General features: G+C 44.6%; 1 protein-coding gene across 3 annotated transcripts in view; it reads left to right on the top strand.

Annotated features, from left to right (window-relative positions):
- SLC35F4 (solute carrier family 35 member F4) overlaps positions 1 to 27,397 on the top strand; it is a 107,120-nt gene that overhangs the window by 75,019 nt on the left and 4,704 nt on the right. For 2 of the 3 annotated variants that reach the window (XM_085061045.1, XM_085061046.1), the window contains exons 2-3: positions 15,871 to 16,168; positions 22,479 to 22,698. In XM_085061045.1, the coding sequence (XP_084917171.1) occupies positions 15,871 to 16,168; positions 22,479 to 22,698 (518 nt within the window). Of the gene's footprint in view, positions 1 to 11,682; positions 11,872 to 15,870; positions 16,169 to 22,478; positions 22,699 to 27,397 lie in introns of all 3 variants that reach the window. The other variant, XM_085061043.1, reaches the window with a different exon arrangement.

Genomic DNA, 27,397 nt, shown 5'->3' with positions numbered 1-27,397 from the left:
GGTTCGAGTTTGTGACTTAAATGTCTGTAGAAATCTCAGGCTTTAACAGTACTCTTTGAGTTTATGATGTTCAGTGTCAGATGTTTTAAAGAGCTGCATGGCACTTCCTGAAGTTGCTTGTTGTGCCAGAAATGAGCTGTTTTCCCACCAGGTGTGTGTGGTGAGGACACTCGAGCTGTAAAGCCACAAAGCGTGTGTGCTGTCTCTGGTTTGAGCCACCAGCAGTGAAAATGTAATTCCTTTCTGTGAGTTGAATTCAGCTCTACATCCAGGTGCAAAACAAAGCAAGAGCCACGGTCCAGTGCTGGTCAGCAGAGCGTGACTTCCAGTTCTTCGATCTACCTGGCTCAGGCTGTCTTCAATTACAAACAGGGCTGGGTTTTGATAGACCAGGCAGTAGTTTGGGTTGTTTTTTCTCAGAGCTGTGTGTGTGATAAAGAATTCTGCAGGCTTGGTAGTTACCTGGTGTTTCTTCCTTGAGGGAAAATGCTTTAAGGAAAGTTGGAGGAGCTGACTGCTTATTGCTGGTGCGCAGCACCAGGCTTTGGGATGTGTGATAATTGAAATTCATGCCCTCACCTGCTTTTTTAGGAGCAGTGTTACGGCCAGGTGAGCTGGCTCTGCTGGCAAAATGGGATGATTTGCTGCTCTTTATTTCCTGAGGGCTCAGACTGGGCTCGTGTCACGCCAGGTGGTGAATGCAGAGGATTAAAGATTTTCCTTGTCCCACAGGGGTCCAAGACAGGCTGGGGCTGCCTTCAGCCTCACCAGTCCAGCTGCTGTCAGGTCCCTCTGTTAGACCATTCTGAACCTTTCCCCCATGCTGGGCTGCAGCAGAAGTGTCAAAACTGCACTGCCTGGTTCCTCAGGGAGGGAAAATCCAGTCTTCATGGGAAGAAAGGGCAGTAGACTGGAAGTGACTACATGACAGCACTTGTCATATCCAACAGGCTGCAAATGGAAAAGTTCTTGCTCGGGATGGAGCTGGCCAAGCTGAATTAATACTGGTCCCATACATTAAATGTGTGTGTGCAGCCAGTTTTACAGATCAGCAGAGATTTTAGCATAAATTCCCAAAGAATCCTAATGGGAGAGGGCAGCCAGCTTTCCAAGAGCACTGCATCTGTTCCCCCTTTCCTTCCCAAGCACAGGGAGGGCACATGGAAGAGAGCCCAGGGCAGCTGTGTGCTGGGAGGAGAGCAGGGGAGCAGTGTGCTCTGTGTGGGCACTTTTCACACAGCTGAGGTTTGTGGCTTCCTAGATACCTCCTGATAAAACCACAGGAATGGCTGACTCCTGGATAGTGGAGTGAAATCCAGGCAAAAAGGCTCCTTCAGGAGTGAAGAGACACCCAGTGCTTGGAGATAAGTGGCCAGAAAGTGGAAAGAAATGGAGCAGAGAGCTGCCCAGAAGGGTTGGTGGCTGGTTGAGTGGTTCTGGAGGATGTGAGGTGTGTGCCAAGCTGGCACCACAGCCACCAAATCCTTCTGAGAATGTCTTCACCTCAGCCTGGCCAGCGCCCACTCCCAGCATCAGCCAGGTTTGTGGCATGGACACTGCATGGAGGAGTCTTATCCCAAATATGCCATCATGGACAGGCAGGGATGAGACCTGTCAGAGCTATCACCTCAAGGGCAGTGGGGAAAACAGATGGAAATATCCCCTGGCATTGCAAAATGCAGCAATACAGTGATAAATACCTGTTCTTGTCCCTGCTGCTTACCAGGAAAATGTTCCTTTAACCCACCCTTCCTCAAATGTGCTTAATTAGGCTCTGAGTCAGGCAAGGAAATTGGAGGCTGTGCTCAATGCACTGCAGTGCTGCCATGGCCTGAGTGTGAGGCAGTCAGGCTTGGGCTCATCCACATCCATCTAAATATAAGCCTTGGTGAGTAGAGAAAGTCCTCAGAGCCTCCTGGAGTGAGCAGGAGAGCTGAGCACCTCTGGGAGGTGATTCACCTCCCCGGATTGAATCTGAGGGAGCTGAATGAATCACTCCCTGGAGGCACCCAACAGCCAGGAGAGGCAATCATTTGTGCAGGAAATAAATACAAATACAAATCTGAAGTGCTGCTGAGCTGTCTGTCAGTGTGCCGGCTGCTGCTTTTTTGGATCTTGGGAGATCCAGGGACCAGCCTGGATTTATTGCAGTGTTTCTTGAAAGTAGAAGCTGTATTGTAATTATTTATTAATGAGAAACATATGAGTGATATCTGAACTGTCCTGGGTCTAAATTCCTTTCACTGCAACTTCATGTCAAAGCAGCCTCATGGTTTTCATTGGAGCTACTCTTGACTTATGGCTGTGGAAGTGGAAGTGAGAGTTTAACTGGGAATGTCTGTTTCTTTTTGGAAATGTCACCAAATTCTAGCAATGACATGATTAATTTTCAGAGGATTTTTTAAAAAATATATTGTTAACCTTTTGGTTTGGAGTAGAGTGTGTAAATTGTGAAACAATTGGAAGAACATCTGATGTAATTCATTACAAATTTTATAGCAGAGGTTTTCTTCAGTGGGATGGTGTGCAGCTTTGAATCAAATAATTTGTGTTTATCTTGCTCAGTCAGTGCTGGAGTGGTGGGAAGATGGTCAGATCCCAGACCAGTGAATCCTAGGATTGGCTAGAGTTGTTGTTAGGTCATGTATGTTTGGGGGAAAAAAAAATCCCTTAGTCTGATGCAGCAAAGGATATCCCTTTGAATATGTGAGTCCCAAAGGTCTCAGTCAGAAGTTGTCACTGAGGTGGTCTCAGAGCAGTGTTTATGTAAGCAAAAGCTTAAAGTCCTGGCTCTGCAATGAGGAGACAAAAGGTCTTCAATCTGGTGTTATTCCCTCAGACAGCAGGTGTTGGCTCCACCTGAATAAAAACATCTGTCAGTCCAGCTCCCTCCTCCTCCTCACTGAGTTCTCTGGTGTGGGATTGTCAACGTCATCAGCCAAAGCTCACCAGAATCAGTTGCTCTTCCCAGGAGCTGCTTTGGGAATTGGATCCATCTCTGTGATCTCACAGAGTCATTTGTTGGGCTTTGCTTGGCTGCACACCAGCTGCACACACACTTCTGGGTGCCCTGTGCTGCTGCTTCTTCCTCTGCAGCTCCAGGGCAGCCTGGCTTGGCTTCCCCCAGCAGCTCTCAGCCAGGGATTTGCTCTCTGTGACATTCACAGTGTGGAGGGGAGAGTATTTGTGTGCCTGGTCCTGCCCTTCCCAGGCTGTGTTTTGGACTCATGTCCAGAGGGTAAGGAAGGAGCATCAGCAGAGGTTCTTTGCCTGGGAAAAGTCCTGTGCTGAGGGAGGAGATGTCCATACCCTCTCCACGGGAGGTCCGTGTGTTCAAACCCCAGAGTTGTCATGGCCAATTATGAGATTCCAACGCAGCATTTGTTTTTCAGTGGAGATGCCAGCAACATTTTCTGACAGCAGAATTCAGTCCAAAACATTCCACTCCAAATGGATGTTCTAAAGCTTTTTTTTTTTTTTCTGTAGGTCAGTGATATTGTGTTGTAGAAGTTTTGATTTCAACATATAAAAATAATTCTTCATTTTGCAGCACTTCCCTCTGCATTCCTTCAAACTCTAAGTATGCTGTCATGCTCAGTAACTTTAAAATATGAATAGCCACTGTGTTTCAAAATGCATATTCCAGCTGCCCGTTCCACCACAGATGTTCTCAAATAAGCCTCTTTCTCAGGGTCTGTTCTGACACTCCCACGCTGGTGCTGGTATGTTATTTTTGGTGTCCAATCAATGAAATTCCTTGTCCATGCTTAAAAAGAGGCAGTGACACACTTGTTTGAGTTACGCTGCAAAGAGAAAAAAATATTTCTGTGTTTTCAACTGTACTTTCAATAAAATGTAGATAAAACAAAAGTTTGAACAGGGATTTTTGTTATTCTAATTTTTTTTTAATATTTTGAGGAAAGGCCTTGATCCAGAGCAATGGAAACAGGAGCCACTTACTTCAGAAAGAAAGAATTTGAGAAGTCCTCTAGAGTGGCCTTTACACTCATGGCTCTGGAAAAGGCAGTCTACAGCTTGTCTACACCCAGTAGCACCTTCACATGCTTCCTGCTAAGGTCTTTCATTGTTTTTATTGTTTGTTTTTGTTGTTTTTTAATAGCTGCAGCTATAGAACTTCAGGGATATTGCAGCCTGGATCCACTTTGTGCTGCTGTCCTTGGCCAGAGGCTTTAGGACACAGCAGTGGATGCAGAGCATGCACAGAATATTCTCTGGCTGGGACAAGAGCTTCCATCTCAGAGCAGATTCTTCAGCAGCAGATGTGCAGAAAGATGCATTTACAGGCTTGCATTTATCAGGGTTGCATGCAGGGACAACAAACTTGGAGAAATTAATAAGGGAAGCCCCAACTCAGAGACGAGCAGTTGGCTGTGGGGATCTGGGGATGTGTGAGGAGATGTCTTTGTGCAACTTATTTAGCAATCATTTCCCATTTACAGAAAAGAAGGAGAGTGACTTTTTACATGGGCAGATACTGAGAGGACAAGGGGGAATGGTTTTAAACTGAAAGAGGTTTAGATTAGATGATAGGAAGAAATTCTTCCCTGGCGGGGTGGTGAGGCCCTGGCACAGGGTGCCCAGAGAAGCTGTGGCTGCCCCTGGATCCCTGGGAGTCTTCCAGACAAGGTTGGATGGGGCTTGGAGCAACCTGGGAGAGTGGAAAGTGTCACTGCCCATGGCAGGGGATTGGAATGAGATGATGTTTAAGGTTCCTTCCAAGCCGAACCATTCTGTCCTTCTGTGATCCTGTTGTCACTACCTGGCACATTTTCATGTACCCCATGTCCAGATCTCACTATCTTTCCATGCCAAGCACAGCCAGTGTGTACAAATACTACAACTTGACTTGCTGGGGCCTCTGCCAGAGCTTGGAGGCTGTATGAACAGATGTCCCTGGTGCTCTGACTGCTGGTTTCATCTCTCAGATCACACCAGGCTCTGAGACAGCAGCATGGTGGAGCTCCCACATTGGCAGTGTAGTCCGAAATCAGCTAGAGCAGCTGGGAGCAGACACACTCTGCAGGTGCCATGACCAAGTGGAATCTCAGGTAACTGTTCACATAACTGACATGGACCATGCACACATGGTCCTGCCCATTCCTGGTCATTTGAATTTAATTCTGAATTCCTTATGTTGCCAGATCTCATAGTGTTAGATGCAGAGGCACTCAGCTCCTTCTCATTTGTTCTTTGTATTTCTCTTGCTCAAAACTGACTTATGGTTTTGCTGTTGGCAGAGTTGGGCACATTGTTTTGATTTCATATTTCCAGGTTTTCTTGCTGTTTATATATTGATTTAGATTGTGTTTCTTTCCCAGATCATAAGGATAGGGAGAATCAAGGTCCTTATTTTTTCAGCAGTGAGGACTTTAAATCACAAGTTAGCCCCTTTGGACTTGGTCCCAGTGCTGTTCCCATCACAAAACCAAGGATGCAGGTCTGGAGGGGATTTTTTAAAAGTGTCTAACTTGCATTCTCTCCCCTGGCAAGCAGACTGGACCTGCTCCTCTGGAAGGGTAATTAGGTGCAAGGTTGTAGAGTGGCACATCCCTTGATCAGGCACTAAGTGAATTACAGGATGTGAAATGTAAGTTCTTTACTTTCTTTGCTGCTCTTTGCTAATTTTATTGCAAGGAGGGGAGGGCATGTGGAAGTTGTTGAGATTCCTAGTTGTAAGCAAAGTTGCTGTCTGCTGATCTGAAGTGAGGGTTCTGTACAGACACTGAAGGGATAATTGGAAAAATTGCTGATGGATGTCACTAGTAAACCACAACAAAATAGCTACTCTTCCTGCTTTCTAGTCTTGACAATAGTTAATCATAGTACAAGAGAAATGCTGTACGCCATCACTGAGTCATTTGTTTTTCATTATAATCTGAAAATCTTTTCCCCTAGGACAAAAAAAAAAAATAAAATTGTAACCTTCTCATCCCCTTCAAACAGAAAAACTTCCAGAACAAGCAAATAATAAATGAACAAGGCATCACTTTGAACAGACATCTGTGCATTACTAATACACAGAGACCACTGCAGTGTTTAAATGGACATTATCTCCAAATGCCTGAGATTGCTGAAAGGATTTTTCTTCACTGAGCAAGAGATACTTATTCCTCAAACCTGTGTAGCACACTGCCAGCAAAGTGTGTTTGCCTGTTTTCTTGATTTTGCTTGGCTTTAGTAAATGTAGTCATGGCTTCATGTCCCTGGTCAAATTGCTGGTTCTGAACACATTAAAAGTTGGGGAGAGTTTACCCTCTAATTGTAACTTCCCAGCTGCTATCTTCAGGTTTGTCAGTGTGTGCCCAGACTGCTGGGCTGGTTGTGCTCACTTGCTGTGGGTTTACACCAGTGCAGTGAAGGGCAGAATTTGATTTTACAGGCAGTGGCTGGGGTAAAGTAAGCTAAGGACCTAAATCACTGTGGATTGAGGGTGTTGCATACCGTGCTCCCAGATGAGTGCTAACAGCAGCAAACAATCCAATTAAAGCCATGGCTAATCCAACCTAATGAGGTTTTGTTGGAAAATGGACAGAAGCAGCTCTCTTCACCTCTCCCAAGAGCAGCACCACTCAACCCCTTTCCCATGTGTGTCCAATATTTCCCTGGCTGCAAAACTCACATCTGCAGGCAAAAGGAACGTTGGCAGTTCTTTCTCCAGGGCCCAGTTTAGCAGCAGCATTCAACTGATGGATTTTCCACACAGCACCAGACCTGCTCCTACCTCCATCCATCTGGCAAAGCCCAGTGATTGTTTCTGTGGCAGTGCAATGGAGACATCCTTTTGTCAGAGCAGAAACAATGATAGACCAGGAGCTGAGATTTTGAGGACACAGTAAAAGAATTCTGTTTTGATATGGAATGAGTGAAAGGCAGATTGTAGGTGCCTTGAGTGGCCTTTGGGCAAAGCTGGTGTCTCTCCTGACTATGGTGGTAGCCACAGGTGACCAGGGCTGTGCAGGGCTTTGGGAGTACAACACGAAGGAATTGTTCAGCTCATTTGCATCACCTATTTAACCATCGATTTCATTGTGTAATCAAATGCAGAGAATGTATTCTGATGCATCACATCAAGCCAGATGTTGCTGTCTCTAAATGAGCCAACACTTCGTGTCAGTAATGCAGTGTCGTGAATGCACAGATGGCTTTTGAAAGGGAATTCAGTTACCTGTTTGAGAAGTTCTAAATTTCCATCAGGGCAGTTGGATAAAAAAGAAGAGAAAAAGACAGAATCAATTCTAAGATGATCTGCCCATAGAACTTAATTCCAGGGCTGCATTTTTGTGTTGCATTGATTATTTAACTGACAATCCATTCAATCCAGGACCAGAGGGAACAGCGTGAAGCTGTCAGGGGAGGTTCAGGTTGGATATTAGGAAAAGATTCTTCATGCAGAGGGTGGTTGGGAAGTGCTCATGGCACCGAGCCTGACAGAGCCCAAGGAGCATTGAGACAATGCTCTCAGGCACATTGTGGGATTCCTGGGGCTGTTCTGTGCAAGACCAGGAGCTGGAATCCATGATCCTTGTGGGTCCCTTCCACCTCAGGATATTCTGTGATCCGCTTTTAGTAGCAACTGCGAGACCAGAAACATTGTCCAAATGAAATGGCATGGGTTGGTTTTTTTATTCCAAGCATTGTTGTCACATGCTAAAGATGTCATATACTTGATGATGATATGAAGAGAGTTGGTTTTGAACCTCAAAGTGTAATTCTGCTCTCCAAGCCCCCTGTAAAATAGCAAAGGGGTTTTTCTAGCCAAGGTGAGGACACATTTTCTTATCTGGAAACCTGGACATGAACAGAAAGCCACAAGTCATGGGTTGCATCTTGCAGAGGGGCAAGGGAGCTGTGCGTTGTTTACAGGTGGTTGGTGAGAATTGCCTGTGAGGAGCAGCATGTGCTTCTTTCCCTGGCTTGAGTGGACACGATGGCAGCAGCAGGTGGTGGTCATCTCCTCTCCCAGCTGGGACTCAGAATGGTGTTAAAGAACATGGAAAGGCTGGACTTGAGTGATATTAATCCTGTGGTTTAGGTTAGTCACAGGCATGATTACCTTGCTAAATCAAAGTACACTGGGAAGTGTGTATATTAATTACTAGAAGAGGGGGACAGACTTTATTAGAGTCATGTGGAAAGCCACCTGTTCCCCTTGCTGGCTTCCCTTTGGTCTCCATGTGCAGAGAAATGGCCTTACTTCTTTAGTTATGAAATATCTATATCTGCAAGGAAATAGATTTTCTGAAACAGATTAATAAACTAAAAATAATCGCGGGAGTGAGCATGGATTTGTCTTTATCCAATAATGAAAAGTAATCCAGGTGGACTTGGCACATTAAGATGTTCTGGATACAATCATGTGTGGTACTTTCCAGTTCTCCCTTTCCTCTTTGGTCAATCCCATTGGCAGTGTTGCTTTGACACTCAGTTACAACCTCCAAGGAACACTTCTAGCAGCAAGATCTGACAATCTGACAAGGCTTTTTCCTATTTGTTTTTTCCCAATCCCCTCCAGTAGCGTTCTCTTAAGATATCAAATGATGCCCAAAATATCAATTCATTCTCAGCCTGTGATTCATCCCTGCTGCAGCCACAAGCTGTGTAAAAAATCCCACCCCATGTTGACATCTCTGCTCAGGGTGGTTGGGCAAGGCCAGGTTGCATGAGGCTTGGAGCAACCTGGTCCAGTGGAGGCAGGAGGTTGGAACTGGATGATCTTAAGGTCCCTTCCAACCCAAACCATTCTATGGTTCTGTTATTCCATGTATGGAAGTTCAGTGGAAAACGCTGCTCTTGATCCCTCCAAATTTGGAGGGTCTTAGCAGATCCCTGCTTGATAGCTGAGAGTTGTGGAGTGAAGCAAAGAACCAGAGTTCCATGAGCTCTGCCTTCCTTTCCTCTCCAGTGGGACAACACTGCCCACCTGGGAGGTGGCATTGCTCAGCTGTGCAAATGGGGATTTGTTGTCCCTGCTGCTGGCTCCAGGTTTGGAAAGTTAGCCCAATACAGAACTCTTCACACCCCCGGAAACAGGTATCCTTAAAATGTGTTCAGATTCAGCAGCATTAGGTGTTCCCAAGCTTTCTATCTGCAACAATGAAAAATTGATAAATGGCTGCACTGTCTGCTTCAAGTATAAAGAGAGAAGATTTCAGTAAATCAAGCAGTGACTTTCGATTTAATGTAATCTCTTGAATTACAGTTTTGGTCTCACCTGCTGGGTTTGTCAATGCACAGGAGAAGATTCACGCTGCTCTGTATCTTTTACCAGATACAGATAACTCAGAGCTCTTTGTGCATGTGAAGAAAAATAGGTTTCCTTCAAATTTTGATTGCAGATCACCTGCTGGATTTCTGCTGGGTATAATGTGAATTTCGATCTTGTTCTGAAATGAATCTGCATTGAGACATAACATACGTCTTTCAACATAATGAAATCTCTTTAAATGATGAATACCAAAATGAGGAGTGATTTGGAGCCAGCCACCTCGGTGGCTTCTTCTCCAAGGACAGCAAACACTTCCTGAAAATAAAAACATCTTTAAGTTGTGGACCTGAAAAATCAGAAATAACTTTTTGAATATTTCTCCCCGAAAGTACTGATTGGCTTAACCTCATGGAAACTGGGACTAATTTTCAGATGACAAGTGAAGGTGTAACTTGCAAGAGTAACTTGCAAGATGTTTACTAAGTCTTATGAAGTAGGTGATATTGTTCTTGTTGTACAGTGGAAGAAGTAGCTCTTGGAGTTACTTAGAGAACAAAGTCATGCAGGGAGTTCTGTGGCTGTTAGATCATTATTTTCTCCATTAAAAAGTAAATACATGAGGGTGTATGGCTTTTTTAAGTTCTGAAAACATCTACTAGGCTCTAGAAAGCTCTTTAGAAAGTAGTGCTCATCAAAAATTGAGGAGGGGCAGCAATGCTTAGGTTGCTTCTCATCATGTAGGTCTTAATTTTTCAAAGTGGATTTGTGGGTCTGCTGTCATAGAGTGTGTTTACTGCATTCATCGGATTTGTAGGGCTTCATGGTAAGTTGGAATCTAAACTTGGGTGTCCCCCTTGAGTCAGACTTCCCTCATAATGGACAGAAAATAAAGGGAAGAACATCTTGAAAAAGATCATCTGGAGGGGGTTAGCTGATGATTCAGTGACGTATCTACTTGGTGGGTAAAAATTAACCTTGCAGGCCCTAAATGGGCTGAGAGATGATTCTTTTTCTGTATAATTTCCATATTTTATGCATCTCTTCCTTTGTGATCTTTGTAGTTAGGCCTGGTGAACCCAACACAGCTTTAAGTCCACCAAAGGTTGCATGAAACCCTCTGGCAGGAGTCCTGTCTTGATTCTTGAATCTTGGATACAGTCCTTGCTTTGGAATATAATTTCACGTAGTTGTTGGGTGTGGTGTTATTTGCTCAAAGTGTACTGGAATGGTTCTGTATTGCAACAAGGAATATCACCCTCTGGGATTTCTGCCATATTTGTTGCACATGTGGTACCTTACACATAGGGTTTGTGTCTATATTTTATTCTTTTCAATATGAAATAGTTGGGATTATCATATTAAACCCTTCCAAGTCGTGGCAAGGTCAGTGGCTGCTTTGGGTGTGTGTATATTCCACAAGTTCAGGTGAGATGGTCAAAAACAAAACAAAGCGGTGGGTGATCTCAGCTGGCCATGGACACACAGTTATATTTACCAAAATGGCCTGTCATCCTGACTTTCTGCTGGAGAAGAAGACTCTCTTGTGCTGCTCATGAGCTGACCTCTGGCAGAGACACCTTCAGTAAATTTGGGAGTCCACGCACAATCGATTGCCAGTCACACTGATGGATTCCAGCACTGCCCTCCTTGCTGTTGTTTGCTGGTTCTTAATCCAGCCCTTCCCAAGGTCTTACCCAATAAATATGGTGTCCTGCTCACTGGAAAATTTTTCATGTGGTACCACTGGTATTTCTGGGACCTGGGTCTTCTCTGCTGCCTCGTGCCTCTGTCCAGGCTCCGTGTGAAATGTCCTGTCTTGGAGCTGTCTGCACATAGCAGAGGAAGAAAAAGCAACTTCTCTGAAGATGTGGAGATTCTGCTTTGGTGTTTGTAAAGGCTTAAGATCGGCATCTTCAATGCTGTAGCAGAAACCTTCATCCAAAAGATCTGTGAGTGACTGTGGCTTCATTCTCTACAAGAGTCTCAAGGGTCATTCTGGAAGATGGAAAGAGGAATCTCTCCTCTAGAGAGGCTCCCAGCACTGGCTCTGGGAGGCAGTGGTTCCTCAGCCCTCCTTCCCACCCCGAGGGGGCATGGTGACCTCTCCTTTGGCCTGATTCAGTGTCATTGCTCTATAAGGGGCCCACGTGAGTACAAATTCATTTGACTGTGCAGGCCCTGTGGATGGAGCCGTGGGGCTGAGAATATACTGCAGCATGGGGCTCTCGTTTCTTCAGGGGGAAGACTAGTTTTCATGCAGCACCTTTTTATCTATAAGGGGGGAAAGAGTTAAGTATTTATTTACTCACTGATTTGCTTTATCCTGAGCAGAGCTGCAACCTGCATTTTTTGCCATGCGCTTCCTTTTGTATGCTTTTCACTGCCAGCCTGTTTGAAAGCCCCGCGTTCCTCCAGGGACTTTACAGCCAAAACTGATGCAAACTCTTTCTTCTCAGGTGCCTCACGATCATCTGTCATCCAATGCAAGCCAGGAGGCAACTGCCCCAGCAGACACAGAGGCATGACTAGGCAGCTCTCCCCTCTATCTGTTGCTGAAGATTCTGCTGCTCCCATTCTTGAGCTGCAGAATCGAAGTCCCTCGGGAATCTGTCGGCACAGCAGAGTCGAGAGGCAGAGCAGATCAGGTAGGAACTCTCTCGCTCTCCCGGCGCCGCCGCGTGCCCAGAGGCCTCTTCCCTCTGTTTTGGAGAGATGGGGCAGGGCCTGAGCATGCTGACTTTTGGTTTGCGGTGCTGAGAGCTGCAGAGCCACAGCAGTCCTTCCCAAAGCTGGGGGTGAGGCGGGAAGGCTGCCGGACGGGAGGAGAAGTGCTGGGATTCGCAGGTACTTGGCACGGGTTAGGTACCTGGCTCAGCGTAAGGCACGGAAGATCCTCAGAGCTGGTTGACCCCAGCACATGGTTAGATGTCACAGAGGGGCTGTGTCTCCTCAGCTTCAGCCTGGCCACACAGCAGGGCCCTTAAAGGCCAGCCCTGTCCCTTCTCAAAGAGAGTGACAAGCTCGGCTCGCGCCGCGGATGGTCTGGTGAAGAGGAAGAGATGAGCAGCAGGTGGAAGGATTTCTAGGGAAGAGCATCACAGCTCAGAGCATCGGCCAGCTGCAGCATCCATCACCCACTTTACTGCAGCAGTTCAGCTCAAGTGAGCCTGTAGGTGTGGTGAACACTGACTTCTTCACCGTGGTGTCCATCCTTCAGCTGCAGGGATGGGATGGGAGAAATGACCATATGCAGCCACAGGCCTGTGAGTCTGCTGAACCACACTGTTGAGGAGGAGAGACTTCGAGTGAGTGGAGTAATTTAACTGTCCAAGTTTTTTGGAAGGAAGTTATTTAATTGCCCAAGTTCTTTGGATGACTGCCTGTGTAGATACTGTGAGCAAAAAGGGGAGGAAGATCAGGATCTCCTTTGCACACTGGAACTGGGGGAGCTGAGCCTTCCTCTTGTCACTTCATCATGGATGGCACCAAGAGTGACCCATTTCCTCCTTGTGTTGGAAAACAGAGGGATCTTGTACTCCAGGAGTACTCTCTTGATGGAAAGCCTCAGAAGAGTATTGGAGGTGATTATTGCTGCAAGGAGAGGATGATGCAGCATCTTGCAGTTAAGATCGTAGCTAAGATACCAGAAAACCAATCTATTCTCATTTTTTCCTGATATCAGGCTGAAATAACTGTGCATGGTGGCACCAAAGTACATCCAAAATCAGAATCCATCTTCTCCAAGAAAGGGCTCGAGGCCACTTGAGTAGTGACTGGACATCATACTCTTCTAAACATTTATTTTGCATTTATTAATTTCCTTTTTTTTCCTGTTCTTCCCTTCCTCATCAGAGAAGTTTAACTAGGACTGCCCCAATAGATAAACAAATATAAAGAATATCGTTTTCTAAGGTGTAGCTGCCAAATAGCCAAAAGAGCTCTGATGAAAAGCTGCAGGTTTTGATTTTCCTCATCTCACTCTTCTGAAAAACGAAAGCAAAACACTTCTCTGTGACCATCTTGTCTGTAGGATTGCACTGTGGACCAAAGGACTGTGCAGGGGTATTTCTGCTCACTGTCTTCCACACAGTTTGCCATTGGCCAGTGCCATCTCCCTGTGTCACCTGCTGTGTCATCTGCATTCTTACCTGTCCCTTCATCCTTGCTGAGTCCTCAGCTTCTTTCTGTGCTCCTCCCAGGGTAAGTCTCTTGGTTTGTTCCAGTCCTGTCTAAATGCAGACACCAAGGATTTCTGCTGCCTTGCTAATTGTAAAGTGCTGCCTCCCAAACACTTTGGCTGATCAATTTGTTTTCTCCTCATTATCATTTGGTGTTTAAACACAAGTGCTTGCTCCAGGCCCAGCTTCCTGACTTGGAAATCCTAAACCATTTAAATAGGAGCCATGTGCCTGCTCACCCTATGCCTTCGAGTTCAAGCCCTGTCATTGTTTTGAAAGCTATTTCTCATCTTGTCCTTCTGATTCTTTGGCCAGGAATTAGGTGTGCACATCCCATGGATTTTGAAAGCAGCTGTCAGACTACTGTCACTGGGATCAACCACAACTTCACTTAAATGTAAATATCTAATCTAGAGAGAGATAAGTGCCTCCAGTGAGCTTAGATATAGATATATATATAGATATGAGGATGGAATCAGCTCCCCTCTCACCATGCCTTTCCATTATAGGTAAATTTAAAGGGACTCCAGACAACATGTTTACCCTGAATACACAATTATTCCCTAACTACATCACAAGGGATGAATCCCAACCATTCAGCACTTACAGAAACTCCCCACTCTACATTTATTTGTGCATTTATTTATAAAAACTTACACAGGTATTTAAATCCAAGGTAGGTCTTGCAACAAGTGTGTGTTTCTGTGCCTTTCCCTGACATTCAGACCTGGGACTGTAAAATCCAAGTGAAATGCTGATGGTAGTGTCATGCATAGTAACACCAATTGCCTCATTATTTTGTAATTGGAAAATAGAAAGCATGGATGAAAGTGCTCTGCTCTTCTATCATTGTGTGATTATTTTAAGTGTTAGCTGAAAAAGGACTAATTGCATGGTGGTTTTACTTAGCAGGAAGACCTGCAAGTGGATGCTACTATAATATATGCTTTTTAAGCTATTCTAACTTGCAAATAAACTGTAATTTACCTTTCAATAGATGTCAGTCATTATTAGTGCCATAAAAATATCTATTTTCTCTCAGCAGCCAAGGAGAATGCTAAAAGGATGCTTGCCTTTTCAGACCCGTGGCTGATTATCCTCTGCATGTTTTTAATAAACCTGTAATTTTATTTAAATTCTTGATTCACCACTAAACAATGGAGCCACCAAATACAAATTATTTTTAGGAAAAAAACCCACATCACACAATTACAACTACAAAAAGCTCTGTGTCCTAGTTAGGAGAATTCTTGATTGCAAATGCACTCCCTGCTATGATAAATCTTTTTTTATGTGTAATGTTGGTCTGAAGTAATAACTGGGAACCCCAGTCTGATATTTCTTTATGGCTGTAGCAAAAAACATTAATATAAAAGGAAACTAAACCTGAGTTTTAAAGGATACTTCTGTCACATAAAAGTTGAATAAAGGACAGTGTATTCTCTCACTGAAGTGAATCTATCACTTCTCTCAAAACCTTATTATTTCTTATATATATATCACATCATGTATTAATGTGACTGATAGTTGATAGGAGCAGTTAAGAATAGCTTCAGGCCATGATTTTAAGAAGATTTTCCTCTTTTTTCTTCTGCCAGTCTGATGTGATGTGGTCAAACAGGGTGAATGGTTGGGACAGCAGTGTCAGTGCTCTTTATTTTCAGCTGAGATCTAAGAAATCCAAACAGGGATCATGGATTGCATCTCTGGGAGATTTGTCTGGAGAGCAAGGCACCAGTCAGTGAGATTAAATTCTCTCCACTTGGGTTAGGAAAGCTGCACTTGGGTCTGAAAACCACTGTGCTGAAATGGGAAAAGTCAACTCTCTGGTTGCTCCTTGTTTATGTGCAGAGGTTTATTTCTAAGCATGCCAAGCTGCACTTTTGTCCAGTTTCCTTTGTTAACTTCAAAAATGTAAGTACACCGACCTGACTGAAAAAGCCTTTCTCTGCCTGGGTACATAAAACCACCAAACTGCTGCTTTTTTCCCCATCCCAGCTTGCAAATAAAAAAGTGATTCTGGAGTTAAAGTCTTCAGTAATGAGAACTTGTTCCTGTCTGCAGACCTACAGGCTCAGAGAGCTCTTCTGTTGCACATTGCACAGTAATTGACTCTGTAATGTTGTTGGTTCCAAGGGATGTATTTTTATTCTGGAGATTTGCTGGCAGAGGGAATGAAGGGCTGATAAAGCAAATAGTGACAACAGTTTATCTCTAACACTGTTACCTCAGCCCTTGGTGTTGTCTTTGTGTTTTGTTTCTGCCTCCTTGAAGTGACAGAGATGGTATTATTAAAATACTTTTGCCCAGGATTTCAGTATTTATGGGACATGGAGGAGTTATTGGGAGAAGGCAAGGAATGATTTGTGACTTGGACCAGAAGGGGAGATTTTGCCAAGAATTGTTTTCAATGCATTCATTACATGTACAACTCTTTTTCTATTTTTCCTTTTCTTTATTTTTCAGGAGAAGAAGGAACACAAACGCACACGGAGAGCAGCAGCCAAGAAGCTGAAGGACAGACACGATGCCAGTCTTGCACATCCACATTTCTCAAGCTAATCTGGAGATTCCTGATCATTCTGTCCGTCTCTTCCTCCTGGGTTGGGACCACACAGTTTGTCAAAATCACGTTTGAGACCTTTGACTGTCCTTTTTTCATGACTTGGTTCTCAACAAACTGGAACATTATGATTTTTCCCATTTATTATTCCGGGCACCTTGCAACGGCGCAGGAAAAGCAGTCTCCAATCAAAAAATTCAGGTAGGCTTTCTCGTGGCAGTATCCCTTTAAACAACTTAATTCCTGAGGGCTGAGATCACTGCTCTGCTCACTTCCACCCGTGGTGGCAGGAGGCAGAATAAAGGTCATGCTGCAGAAAAGCTCATTCATAAATAGCTCGCAGGAGGCTGACAGATGAGTGATGTGTGCTGAATAAATGGAGACTTGATTGTTAAAGGGTTTTTCTAATCAGTTGGAAAGGTCAATAATCTGCTTATAATCTCGCTGTTGTGTTGTCTAATATATCTATATTTTGTGTTCTTACCTGGATCAGGCCATTGATTAATCTGTCCTGCTCCATTTATGGGAAAATAGTGGTGTTGAGTGCAACCAAACCAGCTCCTGCTTGAGAAGAAAGATGCTCAGAGCTGAGGAGGTGATTTCCATGTGGAAGATCATGGCTTGCTCTCTGTGCCGAGCAAGCTTAGCAGGATGAAAACTGCCCTTTCCTCCTGCTGGAAATTTATAAATCCCCCTTCCTATTAGCCCCTGGGAAATCACAGAAATACAGGGTTTAGGGTGAACCCAAAGAAATCATCCAGTCTAACCACCAACACTGCAGCAGGCCAGGCTGGCTTAGCTTCACCTTAGCCAGTTCTGAAGGAAATCACATCCAATGTGTCTTCAGGGCTAGGAAGTACAATCACATTCTGTGACAATGAATTTCACAGTTTTATTATTCCACTTTTATTATTCCAATGATCTAACACTGAAGTGGGGCTGCTTTAAAGGACAGGAGAAAACTCAGCTCACCAAGAGATACCACATCTTGTCCAGAGAGGGAAGAGATTGACAGGATCATTTTGAGCTGGGACCCAATTCTGTTGTTCCACTGCAGGTTTGCTTTGAAAACAACCTGAGTCCAGCAGAATTGTCTTTTCCACCAGGAATTACCCAGCGTGTGGCTCCTGCTGTCACTGAGCACACAGGGAATCCCATTTGTGCCTGTCAGGCTGGAGTGGAGCAGGGCCAAAGTGTTCCCTTGGCTGCTTTTTGCCAGGATCTGGGATGTAATTTGGCCCTAAATTATCATTTCTGTCAAATCAGTGTGACTGAAATTGAGCAGTTGCAGTTAATTAAGTGCTTCTCTGCAAACCCTGGTGCTTTGTACGTTAATGATGCATCATTCAGATTTTTGCTGGAGTGTTTGTGAGAACACTAACAGTGTCAGCTTGGCTTCTGCGTGTGGGGTGAAGTAATAACAGTTGCACAGCAGATAAGGAAGAAGGTGAGAAGAAATATCCCTGCTGATAAATCCCCTGCAGCTGGTTCATTGATTACATCTCTATCAGAGCAAATTTTTTGGGGCAAAACATTTGGGGCAATGCATAAAAAACCCCCTATATTTAAATAATTGATACATTTCCCTAGCTGTTGGGAATTCAGCTTTTAAAATGAGGCTTCCATGCCCAGAGGGATTTCTGCAGTAGATCTGTGAATGTGTGGAATCAGGGCACCAGTGTTAGAGCTGATGGGAATTGTCCCAGAGTATTTATTTTTCCAGATATGTCAGGAACTCACATCCCAAGGAAGAAGTAACTTCTGGTAAATAATGATTTCATCAAAGGGAGTAACTACTTGGTCTGTGCAGTGTTAAAGCTTAACTATCCAAACTCTTGGGATGGGCATCTCTTCAGGATGAACTCTTGATTTTTTTGTGACTTAAAGAATTGAAAAGCATCAGTTATAGTTTTCGATTATAGAGAGATTTAATTTGGAAAGGATCTTTGGCAGTCATTTCACTCTCCCCAGAACACAGGGGTGTTTTCAAACCTGCAGTGATTGATTGTATGTTTTCTTGATTTGCATTCCTGATATTGTTCCTGTTACAAGGCTTTTTATTACATTCTGTAAGATTTCTTGTTGCTTCATTTTCCTGTTTTGCTCCTGTGCAGTAGCTAATTCTGTCAATAAATCCATCTTGTAGCGATTCCAGGCTTGCCTCAGAGCACAGAGGTGATTTGTTTTTGTGTTTCTGGAGGATGGAGTTACTCCCTAGGAGATTTGAAAACAATAGGACATTTTGTCCAGCAAATATTCCCAGTGGATCTGAGCAAACAATGTCTGTGACATCTTGGCAGAGATCAGGGATCCTGAGAGTGACTTGCAGAGTGCTGCCCCAGGCTGGCAAAGCTGTAGAGAGCCACTGCTCCTTTAATAAATCCCACTTGGAAGGACAGGAGTCTCAATCCTCAACTTTAGATTGGTTTTCTGAAAAGTTTAGGCTGCTCAGTACCTAGAGGAGCTTCAAGAGAGATGGATTTTTGAGCAGGGCATGGAAGGGGAATGGCTTCAGACTCAGACAGGGCAGGTTTACATTAAATATTGAAAATAAATTCTTAACTATGAGGGTGGAGAGGCCCTGGCACAGGTTGCCCAGAGAAGCTGTGGCTGCCCCATCCCTGGAAATGTCCCAGGCCAGGTTTAATGGGGCTTGGAGCAACCTGGGATAGTGGAAGGTGTCCCTGAACATGGGAGGGGGGTGGAACTGGATGGGCTTTGAGGTCTCTTCCAACCCAAAATATTCAGTGATTCTATTATTATCATATTTGAGATTATAGATTGTGAATTTCTTACATTTCACACTTTACCTTAGAGATTCAACTTCGTGGTGCCTGAAAATAACTCATGGCTGTGAACTCCTTGTTGCATTTCAGTAAAGTGTCTTGGTTGTCTTGAGGCAGAAGACACAGCTCTTGGTATCCCCTAAGTATTGTAAATAAAAGGTCTGTCCCACAGAAAGAGCTTGAAACTCCTTCCATTAGTGCTGGCTAAGATGATCTGAAGCTCAGGGAGCTCAACCATAGGAATTCTAACCCTGCCAGCATTTGCCACAGCAGAAGACATTGCACAGACTTGATTTAGGATCCTCATGCAGTTATGGTGTGCAATAGTCGAGGGAAATTTTCAATCTCAGTACATTTGAACAGACAAAAAGAGCTGGTCAGGCTCTTCCTGACAGTTCAGATTCAGTCAGTGCTGGGAGCACAACTCACCAGAGTGCCAAACCCCCCTCAGCTGGGTCTCTGTGCCCTGCAGTGGAGCTGGGAGCTGTTTTACTGCTGCCCATGCCATCATTTAGGTAAAAGCACTACATGAGTTATGCTCACAGAAGGTGCTGCTGTGCTGTTTGCTGCCTCAGTGTCACTGTGGCCTTGCCAAGTTCCAGTCCAGGTGATGTCACTGCATTCTCTGTGTGTTCCTCTTACCTCAGGTCTCTGCCTGTTTGCTGTTCTTTTTCCATGAGCTGTTTCAAACCAGCTGCTGGATTTCACTCCTGAGGCTGCTGTGTGTCAGGGGGGGAAAAAACCCATTCCTGGGCATTCCTGGCATCAGAATAACTGAGAGGCACACAAGCTATTTGCTGGGTGCCAGAGGCAAAGCTACAGGACTCAGGCAAGAGTGCCAGAGGTGCTGTAATTCCTGAGAGCGTGGCACACTGCCCAGAGCTGATGGCTGAGGGCTACCTGCAAATAAAAAGAGTTATTTATGTTAGAGGGCAGGTTTTAAATAGGCTCCTTGTGCATTTGGAAATAGCTTGTGTCATAGTTTCAGGGTCAGCTGCCCTCAGAGATGTCTGTGCCTTTAAGTCAGCAGCCTGCAGCATTATTTGTGTGGGGAGAGTTCCAGGGTTCCTCTCTCCTGAGCCCAGGGTTTTAATCACTGTCATGTCTGATGACTCCTGCAAGTTTAATTTTAGTTGTGTGTCGAAGAGGCTGAGTTAACCACTGAGCCACCAGCCCTCACAGAGCCTCAGGCAATCTGCTGCAGCCGTGACTGGGGAAAATAAAGAATTCTCCCTGTCTCCTCATTGACTGAGCATTATTCATGGAGCTCTCCTAGGCACAGGGGTGAATTCATGAGTCTCACTCAGCACGACCCTGTCAGAGTGTTTGCTGTATTTTCTTCACTGAGAGTTGAGGAACCACCAGCCCCTGTTTTGTTTGGTCACTGCTGAGTGTGATGGGTGCCCTTCCACCTGCTTGAGCAGCCTGGGGCCTGTGGAGCATTTCCAGATTCTTTTCCTAGGTGTGCCATCTCTGCTCCGCCCTCCCACTGCTTCTGGGAGCTCAGAGATAAGTGACATTGCTGGGGCAGCCACAACTGCCTCTCCCAAACCACTGACCAGCCCAGAGCCCAACCCAGAATAATATAATCACCGCTGAGCCTTCCTGCTTCAAGGATTCACACTGTCAGGGCACTTGGACTCCATCCTCCTGACTGTCTGTGTGCAGACTTCCCAGAGATCTGCAGGACAGCAAAACCTGCCTGTTCTGCCATCTGGGTCCAATGCCCTGCATTTCTGGAGGCAGCCCAGGTGCTTTTCTGTCTCATTTTAACACAGCACAGGCTTCTTTGCACTGAGATCCTGACACCTTTTGAGTCAGGCTGGATTTGTAATGATCCAGTTATGCCCCAGAAGGGATGGCAGAATTCCCACCACACAGGTATGGAGTTCACAGTACAGGTCTGCTCTTGCCCTGGCTCTGGTGTCCTGGAATGGTGACAAAGCCATTTGCACCTACCTGTCTTGAGCTGAGGCAGTCTGAGCCCAGAATCAGCCTCTGCACCTACCTGAGTCTCAAGGGGAAACATCTTTTAAAGGTTAACTCCTGTATCTTTCTGTCAAGGAGCCCCTGAGTCCCTTCTCACACAGGGAAACTTGTCACCTCTGACTCCTGTTGAAATCAGAGTTACAAAAGTCTGCAAAATTAGGCATTAATATATTTGCTTCACCAAGTGTTTGCATTGCCTCTCAGATAAATGATGCACACCAGTAGCTGTTCTTTTTTTTGTCTTTTAAACACTCTTATCCTGATCTTTGGTGAACAGGACTCCTGAGAGTGTTGAGGTCAACTAGAGGGAAGGAGATAATTAGCAGATCCACCAGCCTGAGTGTTAACTCGTTGGACACCCTGGCACAGAGTTTGAGAATGGAATTTATCATTACCAGAGATGACAGCTTTGTACCTCAGGATGTCTTAGTGGCAGCAGGGAATGAGTGGTTATTAAATAGAATCATACAATCATTTAGGTTAAGATGTAGCTGATCTCAGTTATTACACAGATGTTATTATTCGATTTTCTTCAAAACAAGAGTGATGGTTTCCAATCTTAATAGTAAAAAACTGTGGTGTTTTTAACAGCAGAATTCCCAAGAATTAATAAAAATTATTAAGGGGCTCTGAAAACAACTTTGTCTTCCAAATCAGGATAATTATCACACCACCCCCAAATAACAAACGTTTTTGACTTCACATTGCAGTGCAGTCTTTGAAGTTGCTAATTAGTTCTACATAATGAGTGTTTTAGCCATTTTCCAAACACAGCCACGTTTGGCTGTGAATTCTTGGGAGCCCCAAGGCCTCATGGCATTTGGATTAGTCCCTTCATGTCCCTTTCCTTGGAAGGATGTGCTGCAGGTTGAGGATCCCTGGATTCACTCCACTGCTGCTTGGGGTCACTTGTGGGATCTCCCATGTTTTAAGCAGCTTCAGGGAGGCTGCCAGGCCGAGAAGTGAAGCACACAGGGAATATCTTCAGGAACACCTTCAACCAAGAGTGCAGACAGTGGAGCTGCTAAAAAACAGCCTTCCCAGTTTGGGAAAAATTCCTGAAAAATGCTAAGAAGCAAACAGCTCACTTGAGCTGTGTGTGACACAGTGTTTGGGATGGTGGAGGTTTTGTTTGCAGTTTAATCCTCAAGGAAATGTCTCCTTGAAAACACAACTTTTCACTGTATAATAAAATGAAGCTGTTAAATACCTTTCCCTCCCTTTCTCTTCCTTCTGTCACACTCCTGCTTGCCTGGTGGGTCTGGCAGTCTTTTCCAGTCCCTTTAGGCAATTCTTAAAGCTTCCTTGGCCATACGTGAGAATCTATTTCAATAAGAATAAAAACAGGGCTTGGAGAAATGCAAGAAAAAAAAATTGTCAAGCTACAAGAGAAAAAATGGTGATTCTAATCCCTGTGCTCATGGCCTTGAAGGCAGAGTCTGGCAGCTGTCGGAGCATTATAGATAACCTTCATTTCTGTGTGTGAGTCCCTGGGATTATTGTTGCACAGAGTGTGATTATTCCAGGTAAGTTACTTCCTTTCTTCTTGCAAAATTGCTGTTTTAAGGAGATTGTGGGTTGTTTTCTCCGTGTGAATTAAATAATGGATTCTCCTGGGCGTGTGGAGTAGTTAGGAAAAGCTCAGGAAAGTGATAAAAGTCTAATGAATGTTTGTTGTGCTGGAGTGAACGCTGAGGAAAATCCTGGCTGAGACTGAAACTCTTTTCTTTCCGTAGGGAATGCAGTCGGATTTTTGGTGAAGACGGTCTGACGCTGAAACTCTTTCTTAAAAGGACTGCTCCCTTTTCTATTCTGTGGACTTTGACTAACTACCTGTACTTACTGGCTTTAAAGAAGCTCACAGCCACAGACGTCTCTGCCCTGTTCTGTTGTAACAAAGCTTTTGTCTTCTTGCTTTCTTGGATTGTGCTCAAAGACAGGTTCATGGGAGCAAGGGTAATGAATGTGCCTCCTTTTCCACTCTCTCATCTTCTCATGATTGCACTTCAACCCATCAGCCATGGTGCTGCCCTAGCACTGCTGCACTGTGGGATAAATACACCATGACAACGTTTCTCATTTAGTTTTATGAGGCCTGAGCCTCAGGATCAGAACCTCAGAACTTTAGAGGTTAACCTTAGAACTTTAGAGGGAATTCAGTGTGGGGATTTCAAGGATCTGTTGCAGCCAAGTGTAACTTTATGGATTACAGTAGAACCCCAGTTTCATATAAACCTATTCTGTCTTGGCTTACTGTGCTGAAGTTTAGTGAATTTTCTTTTAAACTTAGTTTCTTTTAAACTTAGATTATAACCAAAGCAATTTTACTCCTTGTTCAGGTGGACAGATGCTTTCAATGTATTTTTCTCGTGCTACCCTAATACTTTTCACACACACATCTACATGTGCATGTGCCAAAATTGCTTTAAAAGGAGCACAGCTGTTTTGTGTGGAGGTATATTTTGCACTGATGTGTTACAGGACTCTCTGGCAGTAAAATAGACCCTGCAAATATTGAAAAAATAACTTGAACAAAATGATGTGCCCCTGGATCTGGGGAAAGCAAATTTGTTCCTTGTAATTTTCCATACACAAATCTGCTAACATGCAGCAATTTAAACTGTTGGCTTTACACCTTGGCTGAGGGGTAGTGAGGATTTCTGCCAGTTCAGTGATGCAGATTCCCCCCCTGAAATGGCTCAAGGTCACGTTGGGCACAATCCTGACTGAATTACTGAGAACCATGAACTTGGACTGGTTGGGGCCAGGTGTGATGGCTGTGACCAGCAGGGACCACCAGCACCAGGATTTAAGTTCCATGGAAAGCATGATGGATCAGGACACTCATCCAAGTCAGTTGTTTTTGGTGTTTTTTTTTTTTTAATGGAAATGGCAGCTTTTTTTTTTTTTTTTTTTTTACTATTAATGTGATAGAAGGGTTGAGAAATGAAAGGAAAAGGCATCCCCTTGCACAGGAATCTCATCTGGCTCTTGGAGCAGCTGCCAGGAACTGAGCAGAGCACTGTGCTTGCCAAGTTGAGGAGGTGAAGCAGTGCTTGAAGGTAAAGCCAGACACCTGTACCTCGATTTGATATACAGCTAAAAATACAGAAACATCAGGTGAATGTGACCAACCCTCAGCCCAGTGACTCTCTCAAAGAATAAACAGGGCTTGAAATCCTCAATTCTTTACAGAAATAACAGGAACAATAACTACCTCCTCACCCCTTGATCATCTCAGGTTCCAGCTGAAAATAAATAGGAGATTTTGTACCCTTTAAGCTAATTTTTGTTTCAAAGGAACATCTTTCTGGAAGAGCAAGCATAGCTCTTGTGTTTTCTTAGCCTGCTCTTTTGAAGAAACCTGGAAATAAAAGCTATTTTCAGTTATTATTTATTTCTCACTGACTAAAAAAAAGGCTTCCATAAATATGCATTAGTTTTAATGCTGTAAACACCGTGGGGTTTACACGAGAAAAACCTGGCAGGAAAAGTGAGCAGCAAATTCTGCACATCAAAGAAACTGGATTTTGCTGCTCACTGGCAGAGCCTGCATGCCCATTGCTGGAGAGGTAATTCAGAGCTTTTTCCAGCAGCTCTCCTGACAGAATAACACTTAATGATGTTAAAAACCACGCAGGAGGGTGTTTGAGAGCTAAAATATGACAGAGCAGCACAGATCCAGCATTTTATGCCTTGAATGCCTCTGCTGCTCTCACCCACAACCCCTCGGAGAGCAGAGGGAATTGGGTTATTTGGGCAGTGAGGAGACAGAAATAAAGGTTTAATCCCATACCCTGAGCCATGTTTTGTAGGAGCTGCACCCAGGGGCTCTGAAGGGCTGCACACAAAGTTTCAGCTGCTCTGGCTGTGTTTGAGACACCGAGAGTGTGAGTTTTGCAAGGAGAGCCACAAGCACTCAGTGGTGCAGCTGTAGCATCCAACCTGGGAGAGAAAAACACCTGGGGAGGTTTAGGTTGGTTATTAGGAAAGATTTCTTAACAGGAAGGGTGGAACAGGCTGGATGGTGGAGCCACCATCCCTGGCAGTGTTCAGAAAAAGTGTAGATGTGATGCTTGGGGACTTGGTTCAGTGGTGGGTCTGGCAGTGTTAGGTTAGGGGTTGGACTCAGTGAGGTCTTTCCCAAACTTAAAGATTCCCTGGTTCTATTTATCTATAAAAATAGTGCAGGTAGACCTTAGGTACCTTGAAGTGCCTTCTGCCCTGGGCAAGGACACACAGCACAATCCCTGCCTGCACCCTAACCTTTGCTTGGACACTTCTGACCATCTCTCTCTGAAATTAATAATGTGTCCATGTTACACTCTGGGAAGTCCTGACAGCTTTGGCTCAAAGCAAGCACAAATATTTAAAAGATTGACGAATTTGAATAGTTCTGCTGGGTTTTGTTGCTTAGATTTAGCTATGTGCTCATATGTTTGCATTTTTAAACCCTTGGTTGGGCTTTATGGGGAAGTTGGATTGGTGCTTGTTGGGTAGGTAGTTTGGGGACACAGGTTTCTCCCCATCCTTGCATGTGTTCAAGGCCAGGTTGGATGGGGCTTGGAGCAACCTGGGATAGTGGAAGGTGTCCCTGCCCATGGCAGGGGGTTGGAAATGGATGATCTTTAAGTTTCTTCCAACCCAAACCATTCTGGGATTCTGCAATTCTTTACTGCAGCACCTCGTTTTCTGCTGTGCTCCACATGTTAAAAAATGTTTCTGACAAACTGTTGGCAGGCCTTGTTTTCTTTCGGGAAAAAAAAAAGAAAAAGAGGCCAGCTAATTTCATGCCATACCTAGAAGGCTCCAAAAGAAAGTTGCTACACTCTTCCATTAATTAAAAGCCTTGTTTAATGAGCTGACAACCACTTTTTCTTCCCTTCTTCAGACCTTGCTGCTGGTTGTCAGTGCAGAGCAAAGCCCTGATGTCAGCTCAGGTTTCTGAAGCTTGAGGCAGGCACAGCTCAGCTGGGCTGATGCCCTGGTATGGAACGTGCAGGAGGAGCCTTGAATATAAAATTTAAATAATTTCCTTGCTTTTTTCAGTCTCAGGTCTTTCATACATCTCAGGAGGTATTGATGTTCCACATGTGTCCATCATTTTAGTTGTTTCAGGGAAAAAAAATAAATCTTGGCTTTATAAATATTTTACTAAATTTTGTGTAGTCAGACTGGGAATGAGTTTTTCCTGACAGGGAGAAAGGGAATCTACTGATTTTTATTGACACAAGGAAAGGACTGAGCAATGAGTGCACTAAGTGTTAAACCTTGATCCTTTCTAAGACTCTTCTGTTTTGCCTTCTGGGACAGACACATTGCCGGAAATGTTCCTGAAATTCCAAATTTCTGTGCAGGGCAGGACTTGTGGTGCAGCCTGAGGTGAATCCAGCCAGGCAGTGGGACAGGGCAGGGGGAGTTTCTGGACACTGAGGAGGAACCATGGATGTCTGAGGGGTTGTGGTTGTCACCCAGCATTGCTTCAAGGCTGGCACTTCTGTGGTGTCTCCCAGGATGGCCCAACTCCTGGAATGTGTTATCCTGGGAAGGAGAAGAGGAAACCTCCTGGTCACCTCTTGTTAAAGCCCTCTTAGATTTCATTCCACCACCTGTGGACTGTGATTGCACAGGTGCCTCCAGCCCACAGCATTGGGAGACCAGGATTTCAGCTGCCAGTTCATGATGGATTTGGAGCTATCAGTGATCAGGTTTAGATGGCAGCTCTGTTGGCCTGTATTTCAGAGCTGGGATGTTTTAAATGCCAGTAAGGTGGGATATAGACTTGCAGTGGGGTTTGTGCTCTGCCTTTGGCACAGCCATTCCATGTGAGGAGATACCTGTGTGCCTCCAGGACTGGTGAGACAGGGCTGGTGGTGAGGGGGAAGGACTGAAAGCTGCACCCAGGAAGTGAGTTTCCCTGGGAAGATGTTGGCCTGGATACCTGTAGGATTTAGGAGCACTGACATTTTTACCTGGAGCCTCAGAGATGGGCTCCGCCTGGGAGTTCATTCTGGGTTCCCCATTGTCTCCTGTGAGGGAACACCTTCACCTGAACACCTTCACTCATTCCTGTGTCCCTGTCCTGTGTGTCCTTTGAGACATGGTTTTGCTCTACTGACTGGCTCTGCTGAAGTTGTTTTGTGGGATTTTTCTGCTTATTGCCTCAGTCTGGCTCACATCTGCTTGGAATGAGTATCAGTGGTTTTTCTGGGGCTTTTGGTAAAACTGTGAGCTCTGAAATGCTGCTCTGCAGGAGAGCACATGTTTGGATCAAGATGCCTTTGAAGTCTGTGGGCTGAAGGTTAGGTTTATCTAGGAGTAAATATTTCTTAAATGAAGTTCAGTGATGTTTCCAACTCCATGGAAGTTGGGCATTCAGTATCTTGGAAATTCACACTTCACATTTACCTGCTGAAGGCAGTTAGAGGCAGAGGGGGAGATTTTAAAGAACAAACCATTTTGGACTCCCTATCACTTCCTTAAGGTTCTTGGAGTGAAGAGCCAGGATTTCAGATATGGTGTAGTTAATTATTCCTGTTCTTTTTCTTTGAAGCCCTTTAGATGCTCTGTCTGGGATTTTCAAATGAGACCAAAAACCTAAGCACAAAGGTAAAGGCTTCATGAAGAAATTTGGTCATGTCTGTCCAAGAAAGCT

Source organism: Lichenostomus cassidix, chromosome 5 (genome assembly GCF_008360975.1).
Source record: "Lichenostomus cassidix isolate B80296 chromosome 5, HeHo_3.0, whole genome shotgun sequence".
Classification (NCBI taxonomy): Eukaryota; Metazoa; Chordata; class Aves; order Passeriformes; family Meliphagidae; genus Lichenostomus; species Lichenostomus cassidix.
The sequence above is the reverse complement of the archived record's forward strand: the minus strand, read 5'-3'. Positions and strand labels throughout refer to the sequence as shown.